This window comes from Sapajus apella, unplaced genomic scaffold (genome assembly GCF_009761245.1).
Source record: "Sapajus apella isolate SASKATOON/1434 unplaced genomic scaffold, GSC_monkey_1.0 scaffold40, whole genome shotgun sequence".
Taxonomy (NCBI): Eukaryota; Metazoa; Chordata; class Mammalia; order Primates; family Cebidae; genus Sapajus; species Sapajus apella.
In genome coordinates, this window is record NW_022436980.1 from 996,041 (window position 1) to 1,019,296 (window position 23,256).

Consider the following 23,256-nt stretch of genomic DNA (forward strand, 5'->3'; position numbering starts at 1 on the left):
AAAAAGCCAGAAACACAATTTTCAACTTTTAGAAAGCAGTTTCTCAGTTATCTTAGCTGCTCGATTGTCTGATTACATTTATCCTAAATGTAACAACCAAGTAGTTGGAGACTTTATGAAATTAAAATAGCTCTTAGTACAGCTTTGCAAGCAGGTTTTCAAAATTAGTCAGGTTACCCATTTCTTTACCTACACCACTTTTTTTCTACTTTCTTTCCTTTATTCTACATATAGTTCCCATCCTAAGTATTTTTTCCAAACTTTCTACTAGGAAGCCTGCTCGTTTGCTATTATTGAGGTTATTTTTTTCCCTTTAATTCCACTGACTTGTAATCTTACCTCTTACTTTTCTTTAGCAAAAAAATAAAAATAAAAACTGCAGGGTGGTGGCACAATCATGGCCCTCCATAACCTCTACCTCTTAGGCTGAAGCAATCCTCCCAGTAGCCTGTGGAGGAGTTGGGACCACAGGCAAGCGACACTATGCCCGGCTAATTTTTGTATTTTTTGTAGAGATGGGGTTTCCCCATGTTGGCCAGGCTGGTCTGGAATTCCTGACCTCAGTGATCTGCTGCCTGGGCCAAAGTACTGGGCTTACTGAGCCATGGCACACGGCCAACTCTTATTTCTGAATTATGTTTGAATCATTTCTTTTTCCCATTTTATATTACATTCCTATCACTTTTTAAAATCCCAAAGATTTTAAAGCAAAATAAACTATTATTTTAAATATTTGCAATTTTCACATATTAGGACTACTGTCAGAATGCTGGTTTGACCCAAATAAAGTCTGTTCTTAAAAGGACTCCTTCAAAACAGATGACTCACCAGTTTTAAAAAACATTCCATCATTGGGTTAAACATACAAAGTGCGTCCTTCTATGACTACAACTCAATCAGAAATTAAAGTTTAACTGCAGAGTAAGAGGCATGGTTTCTCATACAAACGACTGGCAAGAAAAAAAAGACTTTCCTCTTTTTTTAAGGAGGAAGGCAATTCAATGTCATTGATTATACACAACCATGTAACTTTCTTATGCATAATCTTTGTGGAAAAAAACAGCTAAGCATTTTTTTCTCATTTCGATTATACGACTTTTCAAAGTCATAAAATGTAATTTCAGAAAAGATTGAGTTTGGGACAAGGATGAAAAACATGTTAATTAGAATTACTAAATTAGTACCAGATTAGGATTTTCCCAAGCTGTTGTTTTGACCTGCAATACAAACTCAACGCTGATTTTTAAACTAACCCATTAATTTGAGCTATCTCAAATCATGGAACCGCCTCCATGACTCCCAAATTCACTCCTAGACACAACTTAGACCAAAAACCACGTATGTGCTTCTATAATTAAAACGGGTAAAACGTCCTTGATATATATTTACACTTTAAAAAAGAAAAAGATAACAATCCTGTGGGGCAAGTAGCGCAGGTATTACCCATATTTTATGCATGGGGCAACTGAAATCAAATCCCTGACCTAGGCTATTTAACAGCGGAAACCCCATGAAAGATCCGGGGGTTCTGATGTCTAGTCCAGCTGCTTTCCCACTTAGAAGTTGGCTTTGTTAATCCTTGGACTTTAAATTCCTGGGGTTTTCTGTCACGGAGACAAATCACTACTAAATTCCTGTGTGCTCAGAGACCTGGAGACAGGGGCCCCACTTTTAAACTGAAAACAAGTGGGCGGCGCACGTGACGCGCGAAGCCTCAAGGCCAGATAACCGAACAGTCCTTGGGCTGTTTACCGAGGCGGTCTTGGAGCCCTGGAACAGGTCAACAAGCTCCAGCGACTACAAAGCGCAGCCGCCGAAACCCAGCCGGGCTCAGATGACAATTTGGCAGCGTCTGGATCTGCCTCAGCTCTACGCAGTCCACGCGTTGCTCCAACCCTCTGCGCAGTGCGCCTCGTGAGGCGGAGCTATCTCCGGACCGGCGCGCGCACGCTAAGGCCTCGCGTCGCGTAACTAGGCCGAAGGGCACAGAGTTAGCGCGCGCCCGCCCGCGGCACTTCCGACTCAGCCCCTAGGATCAGGTTCCGGGGCCCCGCGGAGGTCCCGGCCTGTGGCCTGCGCGTGGCGCTCTGGAGAATCCAGCGCCACGCGCCTTGCGGTGGCCAGGATGGAGGAGGCCGGGGCGGCGGTGGTCACGGCCGGGGAGGCCGAGCTGAACTGGTCCCGCCTCAGCGTGTCCCCCGAGACGCTGGAGTCTGAGCTGGAGGCGCGGGGCGAGGAGAGGCGCGGCGCGCGGGAGGCGCTGCTACGGCTGCTGCTGCCTCACAACCGTCTTGTATCGCTGCCGCGGGCGCTGGGCAGCGGCTTCCCGCACCTCCAGCTGTTAGACGTGAGCGGCAACGCGTTGACCGTGCTTGGGCCGGAATTGCTCGCTCTGCGCGGCTTGCGCACGCTCCTGGCCAAGAACAACCGGCTCGGCGGGCCCAGTGCGCTGCCCAAGGGCCTGGCCCAGTCGCCGCTCTGCCGCAGCCTCCAGGTGCTCAATCTCAGCGGCAACTGTTTCCAGGAGGTTCCTGCTTCGCTCCTAGAGCTGCGCGCGCTTCAGACCCTGAGCTTGGGCGGCAACCAGCTGCAGAGCATCCCGGCTGAGATCGAGAACTTGCAGAGGTGAGCGCGTCTGCGCCGGAGGGTGCGGAGGCCTGGGGTGGTGTCTGGGAGACCTGGGGCGCCGGGCCTGGGCGCTGCCCGTTGGTCACGTGACTATTTCCAAGCTTGCTTTTTAACCGTGTGGTAGTGAGTTCTACCCGGCTATCTCAGCAAGTTGTTGTAAATATCTAGTAGGATCGCATGTGACAGTGTTTGGTATGTTGTGTTTGGCCTATGCAGATTTTCGAGGCATTTTTTCTGTCTTCCTTATTGAATCTGGGGCGTGGTCCGAACTGAGTGGAAACTCAAAACAGATGTAAATCAGAGTTTTGTCACTTCTTTGCTCAAAAGCCTTGCGTGGTTTCCATTCTCTATAGATCAAAGTACATGCCTTTGAGCATGGCATACAAGGTGCTCTGATCTGACCCTTGCTTTCCACTGCATTTGCAGCTTCTTCTCTGGGGCAATACTAACTACTGTTTGTGGTGTTCAGTGACCCATGCATTTTCCCACGTAGAGAAAGCAGCTTGGAGTTGCCGATAGGCACTCATTATGTGTTGAACGGATGCAGTGCCTCTGTACGTGTGTTGTTTCCTTTGCCTGGCATGTTTCCTTCACCTGGCAAACTCCTATCATCCTTCAAAAGCTATCTCAAGCTATCATCTCTGTGATTTCTTGTTTTTCTACTCCCTGCACAACAATTAAGTATTGCCTGTACTGTACTTTGTACTTTATTCATCCTGCCATTACTTTTACCTTATTGGATATAATTCCTTGTTTATAGGAATTATCTGCTTCACCTGCTAGATTATTCAGTAAAGGTATGTTAAATTTAACTTTAGGAGGAAACAGAGAAACAGAATAAAAGTGCCCGGTGGGGGAGTGGAAAATAGAACCAAATGTATTGTACAAAACGAAAAAGCAGTATCTTCCATCTGTAAGATATTTTCACACTTTATTATATTTTCAGAGATAACAACGTTAATAGTAGAAGGGACCTCAAGGACCTAGAAACAAATTCCATTTGACCCAGCAATCCCATTACTGGGTATATATCCAAAGGAGTGTAAATCATTCTATTACAAAGACACATGCACACGTATGTTCATTACGGCACTGTTTACAATAGCAAAGACCTGGAACCAATACAAATGCCCATCGATGATAGACTGGACAAGGAAAATGTGGCACATATACACCATGGAATACTGTGCAGCCATAAAAAACAATGAGTTCGTGTCCTTTGTAGGGACATGGATGAATCTGGAAACCATCATTCTCAGCAAACTGACACAAGAACAGAAAATCAAACACCGCATGTTCTCACTCATAGGCGAGTGTTGAACAACGAGAACACATGGACACAGGGAGGGGAGCATCACACACTGGGGTCTGTTGCAGGGGAATAGGGGAGGGGGACAGCAGGGGGTAGGGAGTTGGGAAGGGATAACATGAGGAGAAATGCCAGATACAGGTGATGGGGGGCGGGGGGGGAGGATGGAGAAAAATTAATAAATAAAATAAAGCTTAACTGAAAAAAAAAAAAAAAAAAAAAAAGGGCCCACAGAACTAAGGGTGGGGAAAAATAATGGCCCTGGAAAAAAAAAACTCAGTACCACAGCCTTAGGCAAGTCACTTATGTCCTAACCGTAACATATCCTAACTGTAGCTTTCTAATCTACAGAATGAAGCATTTGGGCAAAATGTCTCTTCGTTTACTCTTCAATAGATACTTGTTGTATACTTGCCCTGTGTCAGGCACTGTTCCAAATATTGGGGATACAGTGGTGAACATGATCCTGCCTTCATGGAGCTAACATACTAGCAGAGGAGACAGACTTAAAACAACTATGAACTTCATTATTTAATGACAGTGATTATGAGTTCTATGAAGACCTACAGAATGCCTTGAGGCAAAATGACAGAGGCACATGGGAAAGCCCAGAGGCAAGGAGAGTACTAAAATTCTGAAAGCAGGACAGTACGGAGTGAGCAAATCCTTCTGATCACAAATACAACAGCACATAAGTGAGCAAGTACTGGGAATTGAGCAAGAGGGAAAGTGGCAAATACAGATTTGGGCAGATCAGCCCATATCAGGTCTTGAAGGCTGTGATAAAGTTTGGATTTTATTCTAAGTGCACATGAGAGAGTTTTAAGCATGTGTCTTGTTGCTGTGCAAGAATGGAGTGCGGAGAGGGTGAAGAGACAGAGATTTTGAGGGCTGGTTTGAAGGAGGTCATTGTAGTAGGATGAGAGTTGATGATAGCTTATACTAGGAGAAATGATAAAAAATGGAAAGGTTGGAGAAAGATTTAGAGGTAAAATTGACAGCCCTTGGTTCCTTCTAATTTTAATGATACATAAGTCCAGCCTTGGAATTTTCTTAATATACTACCCAGGGAAAGTATTATTTCCATCACATGGGGAGGAAAGTAGGCAAAAATCCCATTTTATTGAATACCTTCAATGCAGTAGATCCTGTCATAGGTGCTAAATATGCTTTTTAATTCTCACAATGATCCCATGAGATGAGGTGCTCCCATTTTTCAGAGGCAGAAACTGAGGCTCAGAGAAATTAAGTCACAAGATTACAAGGCTAGTAAGTATTGGAACTGTATTTGACCTCTGTGGTTTATGACTCCAAACCCTTGAATTTTCAACAGTGGCAGAGTACTAGAACCTGAATCTTTGTGGGGGGTGGGGTATATTGTGGTTGGGTTTTTTTTTTTTTTTTTTTGAGTCGGAGTTTAACTCTTGCCCAGGCTGGAGTCCAGTGGCATGATCTTGGCTCACTGCAACCTCCACCTCCTGGGTTCAAGTGATTTTCTTGCCTCCACCTCCCAAGTATCTGCGACTACAGGTGTGTGCCATCATGCCAGGTAATTTTTGTATTTTTAGTAGAGACAGGGGTTTACCATGTTGGCCAGGCTGGTCTCAAACTTCTGACCACAAGTGATCCGCCCACTTCGGCCTCCCAAAGTGTTGGGATTATAGGGTGAGCCACTGTGCCTGGCCTAGAATCTTTGGACTTCTTACTGTTGGATTTGTGATCAGGAGGATTTGTCGAAGTCATTCACCTAGTTGACTTAATTTTCTGACCTGATTTTCTGGGCTAACAACTGTGCTCTCTGTGTTTATCGTTCATTGTGTCTTTGATGCCAATAATGTGTTCTTATTGATTCTTAGCAGTAAAGAGAAATAAAGCATGCAGCTGAAAAATGTAAACTCCAAATGTAAACTCTGATTGAGTGTAGCCTAAAAGAGTTGTGTAGAAATATACTCTGAGCTAGAAACAGCCTTGGCAATGACCCAATTCACCCTCTTCTATTTATAGATGAGGAAACTGAGATTTATTATAAGTGACTTGCTTGAGGCCAGATAGTGACAAGTGAGAGTTACAGCCTTCAAACCCTGCTAACTATTCACTACTAATATGATGCATTAAAGCTTCAAAAATGTAGAGGTGGAAGTTTAGTCACTTAAACCTTAAAGTACCTGTCCAAGAACACCATCTTCTCTTAGGAAATACGTGGATTCTCTAGATTTCATTGGTTACCCTGATTTATATTAATACTATGCCATGCTGCTTTTTAAACCAGATCTAGTATTTTGGCACATTAAAAAGATATGTGTCCTATGTAAGAGCAATTTTAAAAATAGTACAGCCTGTATAATCCATGAAAACTCCCTGACTCCATCCACTCAGCATCATTTCAAAAAGGAATAACAAATGAATACTCATGGCTTAATTGGTGTCAGTTACCGCTCCAGATTTAGCAGGGTATCTATATTTTCTATACCCTGTTGATTCTTTCCACTTGTGGCAAAATCTTTTTTTTTTTTTTTTAACATTTTCTAAAGGATTGCTTTCAAAGTATAACAAATAAGTAGATGCTGAAAATCTTATTAATTTTTATGATTAACTTCATAACCCTGGAGTAAATTAGACTATCAATGTGAACCATATGGTTGTAGATGTAGATACTTTCCATCAAAATGTTTTTATTCTTCAGCAAATAAATATAATTGGTTGGCTATAGTATATGGACAGATTTGTTTTTGTTATATAATGCTGACAAAGTAGGTGTAATTCATATTCCAACCTATTTATTTTTCTGAATCTTACTCTTTATTCTTCTCAGTTAACTTAAACATTCATTGAGGAAGAGCTTAATAGCTTCTCACTCAATGGCCACTAGACTTTATTTAAGTAAACAAAAGTGTCAGGGTTGTTGGGCAAATCCAGGATGCTAGTTATTTGGAGAGTAGGTTTGAACACAACTCAGTTTCGCTCTTCCCTACAGTCTTTTCTTCTTAAGTAATGCCTTCCTTTTTCTGTTCATGATGCCTCCCTCACTATCTGTTTGATGTGGCTTTGAAAGATTAAGATATGAGGGTGTGACAAAACAAAAGCTAAAAGTTAATGCTCTGGAATGTTTTGAAGTTGGTGTACAATAGGTTGATATCTTAGGAAGGAGATAGATGACTCAACCAGATGATAAATAGAATGCAGTAAAGTTTAAATGAAAACACTTTTCCACATTTAGAGTCACATATTGAGTTTGTCACTCACTGGCTTTCAACATCTTCCCTTTGACTTTTTTTATTGCCTTAATTTGGGGCAAATATCAAGAGATGATGCATCTATTTGTATGTCTACTTTTGAACATATAGGTACATTAAAATCCTGTGGTAAGTGATAGTATTTGAATATCATTTAATACAAAGATGCTACTTCAATAAAAACTACTTTCTTTATCCGAAGATGTTCTTATCTTTCTGTTTCTTTTCCTTTCTGTTTTCTATCTCTTTGTACATCCCTATCTTACTTTAATTTCATCTCACTGTGACCAATCATATAAGGTAGGATTGCCGGGCACGGTGGCTCAAGCCTGTAATCCCAGCACTTTGGGAGGCCGAGGCGGGTGGATCACGAGGTCAAGAGATCGAGACCATCCTGGTTAACATGGTGAAACCTCGTCTCTACTAAAAATACAAAAATTAGCTGGGCATGGTGGCGCGCGCCTGTAGTCCCAGCTACTCAGGAGGCTGAGGCAGGAGAATTGCCTGAACCCAGGAGGCGGAGGTTGCGGTGAGCCGAGATCGCGCCATTGCACTCCAGCCTGGGTAACAAGAGCAAAACTCTGACTCAAAAAAAAAAAAAAAAAAGATAGGATTAATGTATATTTTTGTTTGTTTGTTTTGGGGGTTTTTTTTGGTGGGGTGGGTTGTTTGTTTGTTTTTGAGTCAGAGTCTCACCCTGTTCACCAGGCTGGAATGCAGTGGCATGATCTCAGTTCACTGTAGCCTTTGCCTCCTAGGTTCAAGCAATTATTCTGCCTCAGCCTCCCAAGAAGCTATGATTACAGGCACCTGCCACAACACTTGGCTAATTTTTTTTCTATTTTTAATAGACATGGGATTTCAGCATGTTGACCAGGCTGGTCTCAAACTCCTGACCTCAAGTGGTCTACCTGCCTTGGCTTCCCAAAGTGCTGGGATTACAGACATGAGCCACCGTGCCCAGCTTAATGTATATTTTTATGATATTCAGTGTCATTTTTATTTGATTGGAGAAGCAGAAAGCATTTTCTACCTTTACCTGTGCTAGCCTATTTTTTCAATTGGTCATTGGCACTTAATAGAGAAAAGGCATTTACTTCAGTATCCCTAAGGATTGGAAAGGTGATTCATTTTTCAAGAGACAGATTTAACGTCAATGTATTAATGATAAACAGAAAAGGAAGACTTTGTTTCATAAATTTAGTGAGTACTTTTCCTGTTTTCTGTATTTATCAAGTACTGAAAGAACAGATTTGTTCCAACCCTAATTAACAGAGGTACAATGTTGACAACCACAAGAACTTAAACCCTACAGTTTTGCTACAAATTCAACAGTAGTTTCCTTTCTTCTTACAGAAAAGTGTGTTTGGAAACAGTAGAGTGTGTTTTAGAAATGTAATCCCCACAAATCTTTGAAAGGTATCAAGTCCCTAGAAATTTGGAAATTATTTAAGTTGGGAAGTAAAAAATAAGCCTAGAACTATAGATGTAATATGATGGTTATGTAATTTGATTAGTGTTATCCATCAATTGCAAAAGACAATTTATGTAATTGCAAAATCATGGCCCTTAGTTATATTTTAGAACATCAGATCCTTTTCTGCCAAAGTCAAGGTAACTACTAATGGTTGGCACCCTTTCTGTCTGCCTTCCCTGTCCACTTCCAAAGCATTGAAAGAAGACATTGAGTACGAAATGACCACTAGAGACTAGTTTTTCTTGGTTCCTCTCTGTCTTAATAAGTTCAGGCTACTATAACAAAACATAAACTGAGTGACTTATAAACAACACAAATTTATGTATCACAGTTCTAGAGGCTGGGAATTCCAACATCAAGGTGCTGGCAGATTTGATATCTGGTGAGGGCTTTCTTCCTGATTCATAGACTGCAGTCTTCTCACTGTGGCCTCACGTTGTTACAGGATCTCTGCAGTGTTGATTTTTTTGGCTGGAAACCTCTGTGGCCTCAGCACTTTTGCCCAAGTTTTTGTCCTGCATCCAGGAAGAATGAGGTACGCAGACAAGTGAAGGGTGAAGAAGAAGAACAGTTTTATTTAGTATTAGAACAGCTCAGAGAAATGAGTTGTTCCTCTCTGTTGGTAGGTCATCCCTTTGAGTGTTCAACTCACAGCAGAGAGGAACCCCTGGAGAGGGCAGCCCCTCTTTGTAGACAAGTCATTCAGACGTCTCTACAGGTGTCTGAAGCTCTCAGCAGAGAGGGTAGTTCCTCTCCACTGTCAGGTCATCTCTGCAGCCCTCAGCTGAGAGAGTACTTCTTTCTGCAGTTGGCCAGCTGGTCACCTCATCCCCACTTCTCTCTGTCCCCTTCCTCCTCTGCCCTGTTATGGCTGAGCCCAGGGTTTTTATGGACCTCAGAAGGGAGGAAGTGTTTGCTGATTGGTCCATGGGTGACCATGGGCAGGTAGGAAGAGGTACTAGGAGTCCCCACTCCCATCCAGTGGACTGGCAGCCTGGCCCCTAACCTTCAGGCCCTCCTTGGCCCAAAGGTGGGGCTTACCGGGGACCTGCCCGCTTCTGCCCTGAAATCAATCTGCTTCCCACTACCATTCATGGCTCCCTCCCCACCCCCACCAATCTGGGGAGAGCAGAGGAGCAGGGGCTGGAGACAGGCCAGGCGGCGGGGGAAGACACCCAGGAGCCTGCAGCGATGGGGGGGGTCCTTCCTGGGGCCCCCAGAAGTGCAGGCAGCAGAGATACCCAGCTACTGCACCTGGGAGTATGACTGCAGCTGCTCGCGGAAAGGCAGATCCTGCCTGCTTCCAACCGTCTCCCAACAGCACAGGGAGGCTCTGATCCACAGCTGCAGTTTGGGTGGCTGTAGCAGGGAGGCCTGGGTCTGCAGCTGCAGGTTTGGCCACCATAGCTGCACCTGGGGAGCTCTGGTTCCAACAGAGAAAGGGCAGGGGTCCCACCAGCCCCAGCTGTGCCTCCCTGCTCCATCAACATGATGGAGAGAAGAAGCAAGTTCCTTTGGGACTCTTATAAGGGCACTAATCCCATTCATGAAGGCTCTACCCTCTTGACCTTATCTAATCCTAATAACCACCCAAACATCCCCCCACCCCCCGCTTCTTAATACTTAATACCCTAACATCAAGGAGTTAGGATTTCAACATGAATTTTGGGAGGGCACAGGCATTCAGTCCGTAACACTGACCTAAGCAAATAGAAAGGACAATATTTACACTTGCTCTCAGACTCACTCTACCTTTACTTCACTTTATTTTCTTTTCTCCCTCAGTATACTATATTTCAAGTCATTATTTAGCTATCAAATCCTTTGTAAAAAGGACTTCCAAGTTTGCTCAGTTTTTTTTCCCTGACAGTATTCTTATTAAAATAGTTTCTTTTCCAGGAACCTAGTAGTTTTGTTATTTGAACTCCAAATATTCTATTCTGTTCTCTTCTATTCAGGTAGCTGTCATCATTGAAAAATAGGGATTTCTGAGTAACTGGGTAGTAATTTATGCCATACTTGGTAGAATTTTTAAAACCCTGCCTAGGAACTTTTTTCACCAGTGCTTAAGCACTTGCAGTAGGAGAATTCGATTTTGTAATCAGACAGTTGATTTTTGCTGCAAGATAACCTTTGAAAGAGAAAGAAAGTAACGTAAATTTAAAGCTATCAGCTTACTTTTCTAAACATTTTAAGTCTAAAGAGGGAAATGGAATTTTGAAAAGCTTTACACAATCAGAAATACGTTTTTTAAAAGTGTCATTAACATATATATATATTTTTATGTTTTTTTGAGACACAGTCTCACTTTGTCACCCAGGCTGGAGTGCAGTGATGTGACCTTGGCTTACTGCAACCTCCACCTCTCTGGTTCAAGTGACTCTCCTACCTCAGCCTCCCGAGTAGCTGAGATTATAGGTGCCCGCCACCTTGCCTGGCTAATTTTTGTTGTTGTTGTTGTTGTTTAGTAGAGACAGGGTTTTACCAGTTAGCCAGGCTGGTCTCTAACTCTTGACTACAAGTCATGCCTGCCTCGGCTTCCCAAAGTGCTGGGATTATAGGCGTGAGCCACTGTACCTTTTTAATGTATTTTTTAAAAAGACAAAATGTTAGATTCAAGTTGGCATTTTGAATAACCACACATCAAGGAAGACTGATATTATGAAAGACAGAAAAATGGGATTATATTTGAGAAAATATCTGTAATAAGGCAATCTGTAAAGGATTTTAAGTACCGTCCCTAATTTCAGGGAGGTAAAGGAAGGAACTTCATCAGTTAAGCAATAATAGGGAGTTTTTAAACTGACAGTTATGAAAACCCCAATTGGAACTTCTATAAATGAAAAAATATAATTATAAACTAACTGATCTGAATGGTAGACAGACAGCTGAAGAATGGATCCATGAGCTGAAAGATTTTACTGAGTTATTTTCCTGGAATTCAGCTCGAAGAGATAAAGAAATAAAAAGTATGAAAGAAATACTAAGGCATAGAGTATAGATCCTGAAGTTAAAACTGCTAAGAACAATTCTAGAAAGACACCGAAACAAAGACAATGTATAAAGTAATAGTGGCTGAAATTTCCCACAATTAAAGAAAGGGAGCTCTCTAAACTGATATCTTAACATGTCATAGTAAAACTTTAGAACATTGAAGATGAATAAGAAAAAATCTTTACTCCTGTTGAGAAAAGAAAAAAACAACAGATTACCTACAAAGGAACAATAGTAATATTGGCTGTAATAAGATAATGGAGGAGCATCTTCATAGTGCCAAGGAAAAGTAACTGTCAACCTAGAATTTTATGCCCAGCTAAACCATTACTCAAGAGTGAGGGGAAAAAATTAAAACACCAGAGGCAAAGGACTCAAAGATTAACAACTGTGAGTTCTTGCCAAAAGAACTTTTACAGGATGTGCTCCAAGAAAAATGAACCTTAAAAGAAATAACAAGCCTCCAAAAAAAGTGATAAAGAAAATTGGTAAAACATATTGATAAATCTGAATTAATTACTGATTGGAAATAAATTGGTAGAAAATCAATGTAGAACTAATTCTAGAAGATGACAGCAGGACAGAAAAGAGCATGGGTATGTGTTTGAGAGTGAGAGAGAATACAAAGCAAATTGAAGGGGGTAACTCCTAGCAAAATAGAAATAGCATATACAGTTCAAAATAATAGAAGTAGAGGGAATAGGACAAAAAGAAACTTGAGGAGCACAATAAGAAACAGAACTGAAGGGAAAAAAATATATGGAGATACACCATGATAATAGAAAACACAAGTCTGAACATATCAATCATCAAGTTAGGCTCCATTTATAAAGAGCTACGCTTAAAATAAAAATACATCAATAAGTTTAAAGGGATAGAAAATGATGTACCAGGCAAATCTGTCATTTCTCATCTGATGTACTGGACTAGGCTCCAACCTGCTTTTCCTCCTTCTACTCCTGCCTACAGCGCTCCCCTAACCACTTCTCCAGCTGTTTGCCGCTCAGTAGCCAAAATGATCCTTCTAAAGAGTAAGTCAAGTTAAACGACTAGCCTTTGTTCAGAACTCTTTTTCAAAATGCTCTTACAGAGGCCAAAAGGGCATTATGTGATGTGGCCTTCCCAGGCTACCTCTCTCATCTCTTTGATGACCACAGTTCCACCTCAGTCACTCTGAGCTACTCATCTACTCACACTGGCTGTGTTGCTGTTTTACAGCACACCAGTCACTTTTCCGTTGCTGGGGTTTGTACTGTCATTTCATTTAGATCTCTGTTCAGATGTCATCTCCTAAGAGAAACTTACCACCGTCTCTAGAGTGTCACTTCCATCACTATCCAATTGCTCCCCCTTTTTTGTGACACTTAAAACTATCAGCCATAATAGACATGTTACTGATTTATTGTCTGTCTCTCTCACTAAAACATAAAGCTTATTCAGGTTAAGAACTTGAACTTACTTACACTCTATTCCCTAGAATGGTGCCTTACACTCTATTCCCTAGAATGGTGCCTGGCACATTGTGGGTATTGGTTCATATTTGTTAACTAACCATTTTATATTGACAGATAATATTCCATTTTTAAAAGGAAGAAACTGCAAGATTAACTGGTCCAAATTTTTATACTGATAACTTGTAGAGCTGAGGTTGAATGAAATAAATACCAACAAAAATAAAACTGGTAAGCACTATTGATAATCAGAAGACATAGATTTCAGGGCAAAATAGATTTAAAAGAACAAATAGAGGTCGGGCACAATTGCTCATGCCTGTAATCCCATCACTTTGGGAGGCCGAGGCGGACAGGTCACCTAAGGTCAGGAGTTTGAGACCAGCCTGGCCAACATGGTAAAACCCCATCTCTACCAAAAATACAAAAATCAGCTGGGCATGATGGTGGGCACCTGTAATCCCAGCTACTTGGGAAGCTGAGGCAGAAGAATCACTTGAACTTGGGAGGCGGAGGTTGCAGTGAGCCGAGATCATGGCAGTGCACTCCTGCCTGGGTGACAGACTCTGTCTAGAAAAAGAAAGAAAGAGAGAGAGAGAGAGAGAGAGAGAGAAAGAAAGAGAACAAATAGAAATGCTTCATATAAATTAAGGCACACTTTAGCAAGTTCTTAGCAGTCATGAGTTTGAATGTATCTGCAATATAACTTCTATATGTTAATGGGAAAGAGAGCAACGATTGACAGAACTCTGAAGGAAAGAAGGAAAATCATGTTCATAGTAGGAGACAAACCACCAAGGCAAGAAGGCAAAATAATCAAAGAAACTATTTTTTAAAAAAGTGCTCAGTTAATGAGCTCAGTCATAATAGCTATATGTTCTTTTTGTACATATAATACCTGAACAAAAATAGACCATGCTCAAGGCCACAAATGAGCAAAGTTATGCAGAATATATATATTTAACAACAGCAGAGCTCCCAACAAATTAATGAGATAAAGCTGCATGATTCATGAGAAAAATAGGTAAATGATATGAGCAGGTAATTCTCTGAAGATATACAAATGTCTAAGACCATAAAAGGATGCTAAACTTCACTAAAAGTGACCTACAGATTTGCAGATTTAAAAAAAAAACCAGAATGGTACCATTTTTTATGCCATCAAATAGTAATGAAATAAACGGTGGTGATAATATTAGGTGATGGCAAAGTTGAAGGTTAAGGAGTGCTCTTAAATTCTAATTATGGATTTGTAAACAGCCATGGCTCTAAAACGTAACTTGGCTTTATCTGTTAAAATTACATCTTATACTTTAAAATCTACCACTTCACAGGCAATCCAAGAGGAAGACTGATTTAGCGTATCTGGATGGACCCTGGACTTCATAGCCTTAAAACTATCATAGGGAATTCTTACCATGGAAGTTTGAATAACACTTTAGTAGACTGTTTTCTCCCACATTTAAAGGTGTTTTGAAAGAACAATAGTTCTACTAAGTTAGCAGATTTAACAGGAAGATAAAAGTAATACAGTATTAGGGGGAAAGTCTGTATGTGTTTGTATACATTTTATTTATTTATATATATATTGTAAGAACTGATCCTGCTACCCTTGCAAAAATCTTTTAGAGGAAGCCTTTCAACAGTAATCACTAAATAGTACTATTTTTTTCTATTTTGGTGCAATACATGTCATGTCTAAAATGTTAACCTATTGTTAGAAAACAGTATACTTACCTGGAACTTTGATTTTATGGTAGTGGACAATTGACACAGCCTCTAAAGAATATATTTGCTATAATAAGAGCAAGGAAGAAATGTAGAGACTTCCTAGTTTTACGGTGTATTCAAAAACAAGTTAGTGGTTTTCCCATTGCCTGTCAGTGCATCAAATCCAAGCATACTACCATGGAATTCAGGGTTGTTATAATCTGGTCTCTCTGCAAGCCTATCTTTGATTCCTCAAGATGAATTCTCTTCCATTAAAAGGTATACTCATTGTGCCTTATAAGCCCTCTCCTCCAACCTGAAGTGTACTCTTTCTTCCCATCTAAATGGACTAAATCCATAGCCCAGCTAAAGTCACAACCCTTTGGGGAAGCCTTTTCCATTCAGAACTACTGTGGCCTTTTAAAACTTTTAGATTCCTTTTCATTCAACTCCTAATATCATTTATGGTTTGTCTCTCTTATTTTGGTATTGTAATGCCTATTTTTGGCATTGTTTTGTGTTTTATTTTAATATTATCTAACATCGATCTGTCTTGTCTGCTTAGCTATAATATAAGCTCCCTGAAAATTGCATTATTTATCTAGAGACTGGATAGCAAATCTTAAGTAAAACATTTGCTGAATGAGTAGATGAAATGTGTTTATTGTAGTAGAAACAATGGTATATCTTTTTCAGCTTTTATTTATTTACTTTTTGGTTTTCTTTGTTTTTGCAGGTTAGAGTGTTTATATCTTGGAGGAAATTTCATTAAAGAAATCCCACCAGAATTAGCAAATCTGCCTTCTCTAAATTACTTGGTGTTATGTGACAACAAAATCCAAAGTGTACCTCCTCAACTTTCACAGTGAGTAGTTCCAGGCATTTGAATATAAACAGACATCCATGCTTAGTAATTATTGTCTTGGATTCTCTCACATGTTTTACATGTAGAAAAGAATTAGATATTCTCAAAGTAAATGATATATGATAATTATAGTTCTGAGGTTTGCTGTGAGCTGGGTTGTTTTTACTTTTAAATACTCTGGTTTATTCTCAAAAATACGTCTATTTTCTGTAATCAAAGAATTGAGTATTATTTAGCATATATTTCTGTAGGTTTTATGGTACTTTTAGTGAATTTATATTTGATATGAAACATTTCTATCCTAATTAGGCTTTATAATCCGAAGGATCTTAATTTCTGTTGCATTTGAAATCTTTCATTTTTTTAGACATCTAAATGAAAAAGCATGCCCACTGCCCACCCACAAATCTTCAAATCGAGCTTTTATGAGAGTTAGCACATCAGAACACTCTCTAAGTATTCTAAATTCTCCAAGATTCCAGGGGCAGAAGTCCTCCATGACATCTACAAATCTGCACTTTGATCTAGTTTTAGCACCTTTTTATTTTACTTCAACTGACCCTAATCTTAATTGCTCATTCTTAAGGGGAAATCAAGTTCTGTATACACAACATATAGTCAATGTTTTTGATAGTTATGTTGTTCACTGCCATTGATTTTTTTTTTTTTTTTTTTTTTTAGTGAGACGGAGTTTCACTCTTGTTACCCAGGCTGGAGTGCAATGGCGCGATCTCGGCTCACCGCAACCTCCGCCTCCTGGGTTCAGGCAATTCTCCTGCCTCAGCCTCCTGAGTAGCTGGGATTACAGGCACGTGCCACCATGCCCAGCTAATTTTTTGTATTTTTAGTAGAGACGGGGTTTCACCATGTTGACCAGGATGGTCTCGATCTCTTGACCTCGTGATCCACCCGCCTCGGCCTCCCAAAGTGCTGGGATTACAGGCTTGAGCCACTGCGCCCGGCCGCCATTGATTTTTATACTGCATTTATTCTAGGTTGCATTCACTTCGTTCCCTAAGTCTTCACAATAACTTGCTGACGTACCTGCCTCGAGAGATCCTCAACCTTATTCATCTGGAAGAGTTGAGTTTACGAGGAAATCCATTGGTTGTTCGTTTTGTTAGAGATTTAACCTATGATCCTCCAACTCTCCTGGAATTAGCTGCACGGACCATTAAGATCCGAAATATTTCCTACACTCCCTATGATCTTCCTGGGAATCTTCTTAGATACTTGGGTTCAGCCAGCAATTGCCCAAACCCAAAGTGTGGAGGTAAGTTAATTCAGTATTCATGTTTCCCACTCATTTAACCATTTTTTAAATTAATTAAGTCTTCTTTCAGAGAAAAGTGGTCTCTGTTTCTGTTCCCTTTATCCTTTTACTTGTTTATGAGAAAGTAAGACATTTCACTCTGGATTTTTTTTAAAAAATTATTTTCATAATATTTTAGGATTCATACGTAAGGAACATATCCAGGAAGTCTCATCCTGTTTTATCATAAGATAATAAATCAAAATGGTAAAATGAGAGGAAACACAAGGAAGTATAAACAGTTCTAATTGTTTAAAAAGTGTTTCTAAAATGTTTGGACACCTCACCATTCCCTGTGTCGGATTTAACAGGGTATGTAATTCACTATGTATGAGAATGGGCTGAATGTGTGCCAGTTTCAGAATGTACCTAAAACTTTATATTCTTTTAAGTCCATGGTTCAAAGTGTCTTGAGTTTAGAGCATTTGGAAAGAATTATGCCAGTGATATAAGGCAGAGTCAGGTAAATATCCCAAGGAATTCAAAATGCTTCTGGAAATCAAAGGAGGGGGAGAGTATATTTAATTAGATCCGGAAACAATGAGCTCATTCTTGAGGTATGAATTAGATTTTGATAGGATAAGATTCTAGATAGGAAATTTTTCAGATGGAGAGTGCAAAGTGGAGACAGAACAGTACGGGGCAGAATGTTGGATGAGTAGTAATTTGGCCCAAATGTAAGGTTAGAGGAGTAATGAGAGACCAGTGAAAAGCTACATTGAGGCCAGGTTGTGAAGGGCCTGAAGTTCCAGGGTGTGTGGTTGAGAATTGGTGACTGATAGTAGGTTATTTTTACTTTGGCACCCTCGTAAAAGACTACTTTTTAAAAAATCCAGTGGGTACTGAGGAAATGCTGCATAATGATCATCAAAACCAGGTGAGACTTTTTCTGGCAGTCCCATCTTATCTTGAAGCTATTACAAGGTTAAAAGGGAGAAAATTATTAAATTCTTCCAAAATTGTTAAAAGATTAAAAAGACACTTTGAGTTTAAAAAAGATAATGCTCTGGGTCATTTCTGGCCACCCACTCTTAGAAGTAGAGATTGCAGCACTGTACCAAGTTCAAAGTGCTTACGCTTTTCTCTGTGATTCTCTATTCCTGAATTAGCTTTCACAGTTGAAAGAGGAAAACACATAGGGCAGCATTCACACCAGGCCCTCAGGCCTGAGAGTCTAAATCTTTTCTTTGAATTCATGTTTTTCTGGAAACAGGACCTCTACAGGAATTCTCTTTTCTCTCTTAAATATTTTCCTAATGACTTCTTTAGTATACTGCCACTTATCTTATGAACAAAAATGCTTTAAAAGTTACCAGCTTAAGGCTGATTGATCGTGGTGGCTCACTCCTGTCTGTAATTCCAGCACTTTGGGAGTCTGAGGTAGGAAGATCTCTTAAGCCCATGAGTTTGAGACCAGCCTAGGCAACATAGCAAGACCCCATCTCTACAAAAAATAAAAACATTAGTTGGGCATAGTGGCATGTGCCTATAGTCCCAGTTACTCAGGAGGCTGAGGTAAGAGGATGGCTTGGGTCCAAGAGTTCAAGGTTCCCATGAGTTGTGATCATGTCACTGCTCTCCAGCCTGGATGACAGAGTGAAACCCTGTCTCTTAAAAAAAAAAAAAAATTATCAGTTTAAAATTTGAGATAATCTATGAAATGAACCAGTAGACACTTTCCCACTCAAATTCATTAAACTGTAACTTAAACAAAATTACTTTTATATTCTCAGAGATATTTTTCTCTTTGTATCTGAAATCTTACAAATCACAAGATGTGTTACACTGCCTTAGCTCATAGTAACTCCCATAATGCTTTGCTTTATTTTATTTGTTTCATCTGTTTTCAAGAAACTAATACATTTGAGAGGATTTATTATCGGTCTGTGATTGACCAACTTACTGAATGTATCTGCTTTCCTAAATTGTTCAAAGTAATATGCCACAAATTTCCCCTTTTTTATACTTACTACAACATCAAAAACTACATGGTTAATTGAGGTATCAGGAAAAAATAGAAGTAGAATTTATTGCTTTTCCTTTGCTTGGACCACATCTTTTAATTTTGGTCCCTTTTGTGATAAACACACAATATTTGGTGCCAGAAGAAACTTAGGCAGAGTATAGAGGTTGAGATTCCTCTCCAGAGAAGCAATGGGACCAAAGTTCTAGATGTTCTAGTTATACTGCAACCATTGTGACAGTCTTTGTGTGTTAGAGATTTGCAGTATCATTTTAAGGATCAACTAGAATCCAGAGGCATAGCAACATCTGCTTTCCTCTTAGCTCTGGCTCTGTTTTTACTTAACTGAAGGGCCATAGTTGAGGAGCACTAACTAGGAATCAAAAGGGCCAGTTAGTACTTTCAGTTTACCTGACAATGTATAATTGTGTGAGAATCAAGTGAGATTATCAGTGAAACAGATTTGAGGCCTGTAGATACAGCCTTTGGAAATGTAAAATGGCATTTTATTTCTTTAAATTTTGCCTTCCCAGTACATAAGAACAGAGGTACCAAAAGTCATCCCCTTTCTGCAAATTTTTGTATACTTATTCTTTAAGATAATTACTAAAGTAGTTTTTATTTTTATTTTGTTTTGTTGTAATCTCCTGACTGTAGCGTAGTACCAAGGGGGTGGCTTGGGTAATAGAGAAAGGATACCTCAGGTATCCTAAAATCTCCATCAGCCACTGCCCCAAGTCTCCCAGAGGAAAGAAGCTAGGTACACAGTGTCCCTTCTGTGCCTGCTCCCTTTAAGATAAATTTCCTGGTTACCTCTTTGCAGCCAAGTTCTACCTTTAAGACCTTCCAGTAGGCTTATAGACAGCTATACAAGTAAGGACTACTTCTGCTTAAGATTCATAACAGAAGATGGCATATGACATTTCTCCAGAACACTGGAGAAAGGGCTGAAAAATTGGTTTCTTGCTTTGTAATGATTACTTTGTATTCCTTCTTCTTTCTAGGAGTCTACTTTGACTGCTGTGTCAGACAAATTAAATTTGTGGACTTCTGTGGGAAGTATCGCCTCCCACTGATGCACTACTTATGTTCGCCAGAATGCTCTTCCCCTTGCAGTTCTGCCTCTCACAGCTCCACATCCCAAAGTGAATCTGACTCAGAAGATGAAGCTAGTGTTGCTGCACGCAGAATGCAGAAAGTTCTTCTTGGTTGAACAAGAGTGCACTGTAGTGTGAAATACTTAAAAACTAAGCAAAGATGGTTAGAAAAGAAAATAGAGCTTGAAGCTCACTAGAAACCTTATCTTTATCTTAAGTGTTCATGAAAGAGTCTGGGATGATATAAAACATTTTGTGTTTCATCTACCCTTTCAGCAGGAATGAGTCTAGTCCCATGTTTAGATTCTTTTAATATAATTTATTGTGAATGATAGTTCCACATTTGACTGATGGTTTGCAGTTTTCACTCAAGTTTTGCATGAATCACAAAGTGGAATGGCACCTTCTGAAGAGCAGTTCTACAATAAGCCATGAGTAGTATAACTTGTGGCAGTTGAGATGGAGAAAGTGAGAAATTATCTAAGTTGTAATTATCAGAGTTGCCCTTGTGTTTAGGTAGAACACTATATACCATATATACTATATATACCATATATATATTATATACCATAAACAGGATTAACCCTCCCTTTTTTTATTGCCTGGATGTCTAGATTACAGAACTATTCAGAGAAGCTTACAGATGTTTACATAGGACCTACACCTTTCTGACAAACTAAGTGGTAAAGTAAGGCATATAACATGTAAGTGGGTTATTAAAACTTCTTAATTCTTTTCCTTTGTTCTATATGATTGCTGTTAACTTTATGTAATCCAGCATACAGTGCCTTAATCCAGCATGGATATAAAAATGTATTCAAGAAATAATGCCAGAGCAACCTATAACCTGGCATACTATACAGAAAACCTCAAAATATTCTTGAACAGAACTAGTTAAATAACTGTATATCTAATATCTGATCTCATGGCCCTCTTAAAATTTTTTGTTTAAATGTTTAGTCATCCCTTAGAAGCACATTACTTCTACACTTAATGGTAGGCCACAATCTTAATCTGTTTATCATAAGACAGAGTAAGAATTTTTGACAGAAAATTCTGTAAGAGATATAATCTGGGACAGCTTCTTTATATCTTGCATTAAATGGGTGGAGAAAAATATGACTCTTGCCCATGGCATGTATCGGACCATCTTTCTCTGCTTTTTAAAGAAAAACTAATACAACTAGAAAAACACCACAACAAGCCAAATAAAAATGGAGAAAGGAGTCATTGTCTTTATACATAATAGAACAGTTTCCAGAACTATTTTAACCATGGAAGCATTTTAGAAAATAAAGTATTAATAAAATAGAAAAAAATATTAAATGTATCCTTAATGTATAGCAGGGAAATAGTTTCACAAATTAATTATTATTAGAAATTACCAAATTTTTATTAACTAGTTTAATATGCAATACAAATTGAATAATAGTACAAGTTGATAAAATGTAAATGCTTACTGGTAATCATTAGATAACTAATAATAACATGATTTGTTGGTAAATGTTAAAAATACAGTAAGAAATGTTAAATATACAGGTCAGATAAGCATTACAACATCAGGTGATAACCTTTTCTGATTTCTGGCATTCATGGCACACCATTTCTTAAAAGCAAATTGTTATATAGTAACATATACATGTATTAAGAGTTTTTTCATATATGTTTTGTATTTTAGAAACTAGTATAATTCAGGGTTTTTATGTTTATTTTTATGTTAATTCATGAAACATGAGAGTTTCATGAACTGCAGAATGTGAAACGCTGCTATAGAACAAATCCCTTTACCTTGACCTTGTTATAATGTAGTAAGATTTTGTATTCCTTTTGATTCAGAAATTTTCTGTGTCTATAGAAGTAATCTTATATGTTCCTACTGCCTAGAAGAGTGATACATAGGTGATTATATCATAAAATATAGTCTTTGCTTGTAACTCCATGGGAGGGAGCCACAGCAAGCTGCAGACTTTACAGTTATAAAAGGTAAAGATGACTTAGGCTGTGCCTAAGTGACAAATATAAAATGTTTTGTAAATAAGTGACTTAGCTAAGATACATAAGATATTTTCATAGAAAATAATGTATTCATAGTAAAGTACTCAAATTGATAGGATCAACTTTCTCTGGCTTAAATGCGTGTGCTTACTTCCTAATCAATTACCAGCTTGACCTAAGTAACTGCTTGAGTAGTCTTCTAAGAGTTAGTCTTCATAAAATAAATGGGTAAGTATGTAAATATATAACCTTACATACCCTTTCCAGCTTCCTAGAAAGAAGATCTACTGCTTTCATCTTTAACAGATGTAAATAGGTCCAGCCAGACACAGTTTCTGGCCTTTACATATAAGAATATAGATGTATACTACAGTATTATTTCAACAAAATGTTATGGTTCTATGTATAGTTGAAAAATCTATGATCGGTGTGCAACTGTCTTTGGTAATTTTTAGTGAAGTCTGTGTTATATCTGTCAGTTTTATCTTTCTTAAAATCTTTGACCTAACCTTTTGTAAGAGGAGCTAATGATTTCTAAGATTTTCCCTGTTTCTTTTTCCTATCTTTTCTTTTTTCCAGATTAATTAATCTGAAGTCAGATATAAGGGACTTGATAATCTAGAAACCAGATAATCAGCTCCCAAGTCATATAGCTAACTACGTGTTGTCAGCTCCCAAGTCATGTAGCTAACTATGTATTTAAAATAACAGTCTGTCTCTTTAGTTCCTAAGTCATATATTTGTGTTTAATTACAGTAAATAAACTTTAATTGGGGGGTTTTAAAAGACAGAGTCAGTGAAGTCTAATTTTTATAATTTTTTGATATTGCTCTACTTGAACAATTTTAGTGACCAAAACTATGGATAAAACTACTTAAGCATAAAATTAGTATATTAGAATGACATCATTCAGTGCTAGTATTTGAAATTGAAATTAGTAGGCCGGGCGCGGTGGCTCAAGCCTGTAATCCCAGCACTGTGGGAGGCCGAGGCGGGTGGATCACGAGGTCAAGAGATCGAGACCATCCTGGTCAACATGGTGAAACCCCGTCTCTACTAAAAATACAAAAAATGAGCTGGGCATGGTGGTGCGTGCCTGTAATCCCAGCTACTCAGGAGGCTGAGGCAGGAGAATTGCCTGAACCCAGGAGGCGAGGTTGCGGTGAGCCGAGATCGCGCCATTGCACTCCAGCCTGGGTAACAAGAGCGAAACTCCGTCTCA

General features: G+C 39.2%; 1 protein-coding gene across 1 annotated transcript; it reads left to right on the plus strand.

Moving 5' to 3' along the window:
* Positions 1 to 1,950: 1,950 nt before the first annotated feature.
* Positions 1,951 to 22,844, plus strand: LRRC58 (leucine rich repeat containing 58). The gene is made up of 4 exons (XM_032298951.1): positions 1,951 to 2,625; positions 15,539 to 15,667; positions 16,663 to 16,940; positions 19,947 to 22,844. Exons 1-4 carry the CDS (start codon positions 2,126 to 2,128, stop codon positions 20,153 to 20,155), a joined length of 1,116 nt encoding a protein of 371 aa, XP_032154842.1. The 5' UTR covers positions 1,951 to 2,125; the 3' UTR covers positions 20,156 to 22,844.
* Positions 22,845 to 23,256: the final 412 nt, after the last annotated feature.

Excerpts from the sequence above, each read along its gene's own strand:
- LRRC58 (XM_032298951.1), top strand. The coding sequence starts at position 2,126 with ATGGAGGAGGCCGGGGCGGCGGTGGTCACGGCCGGGGAGGCCGAGCTG. Across the intron at positions 15,668-16,662 it reads GTACCTCCTCAACTTTCACA|GTTGCATTCACTTCGTTCCC; the intron begins GTGAGTAGTTCC and ends CATTTATTCTAG. Across the intron at positions 16,941-19,946 it reads CCCAAACCCAAAGTGTGGAG|GAGTCTACTTTGACTGCTGT; the intron begins GTAAGTTAATTC and ends TCTTCTTTCTAG.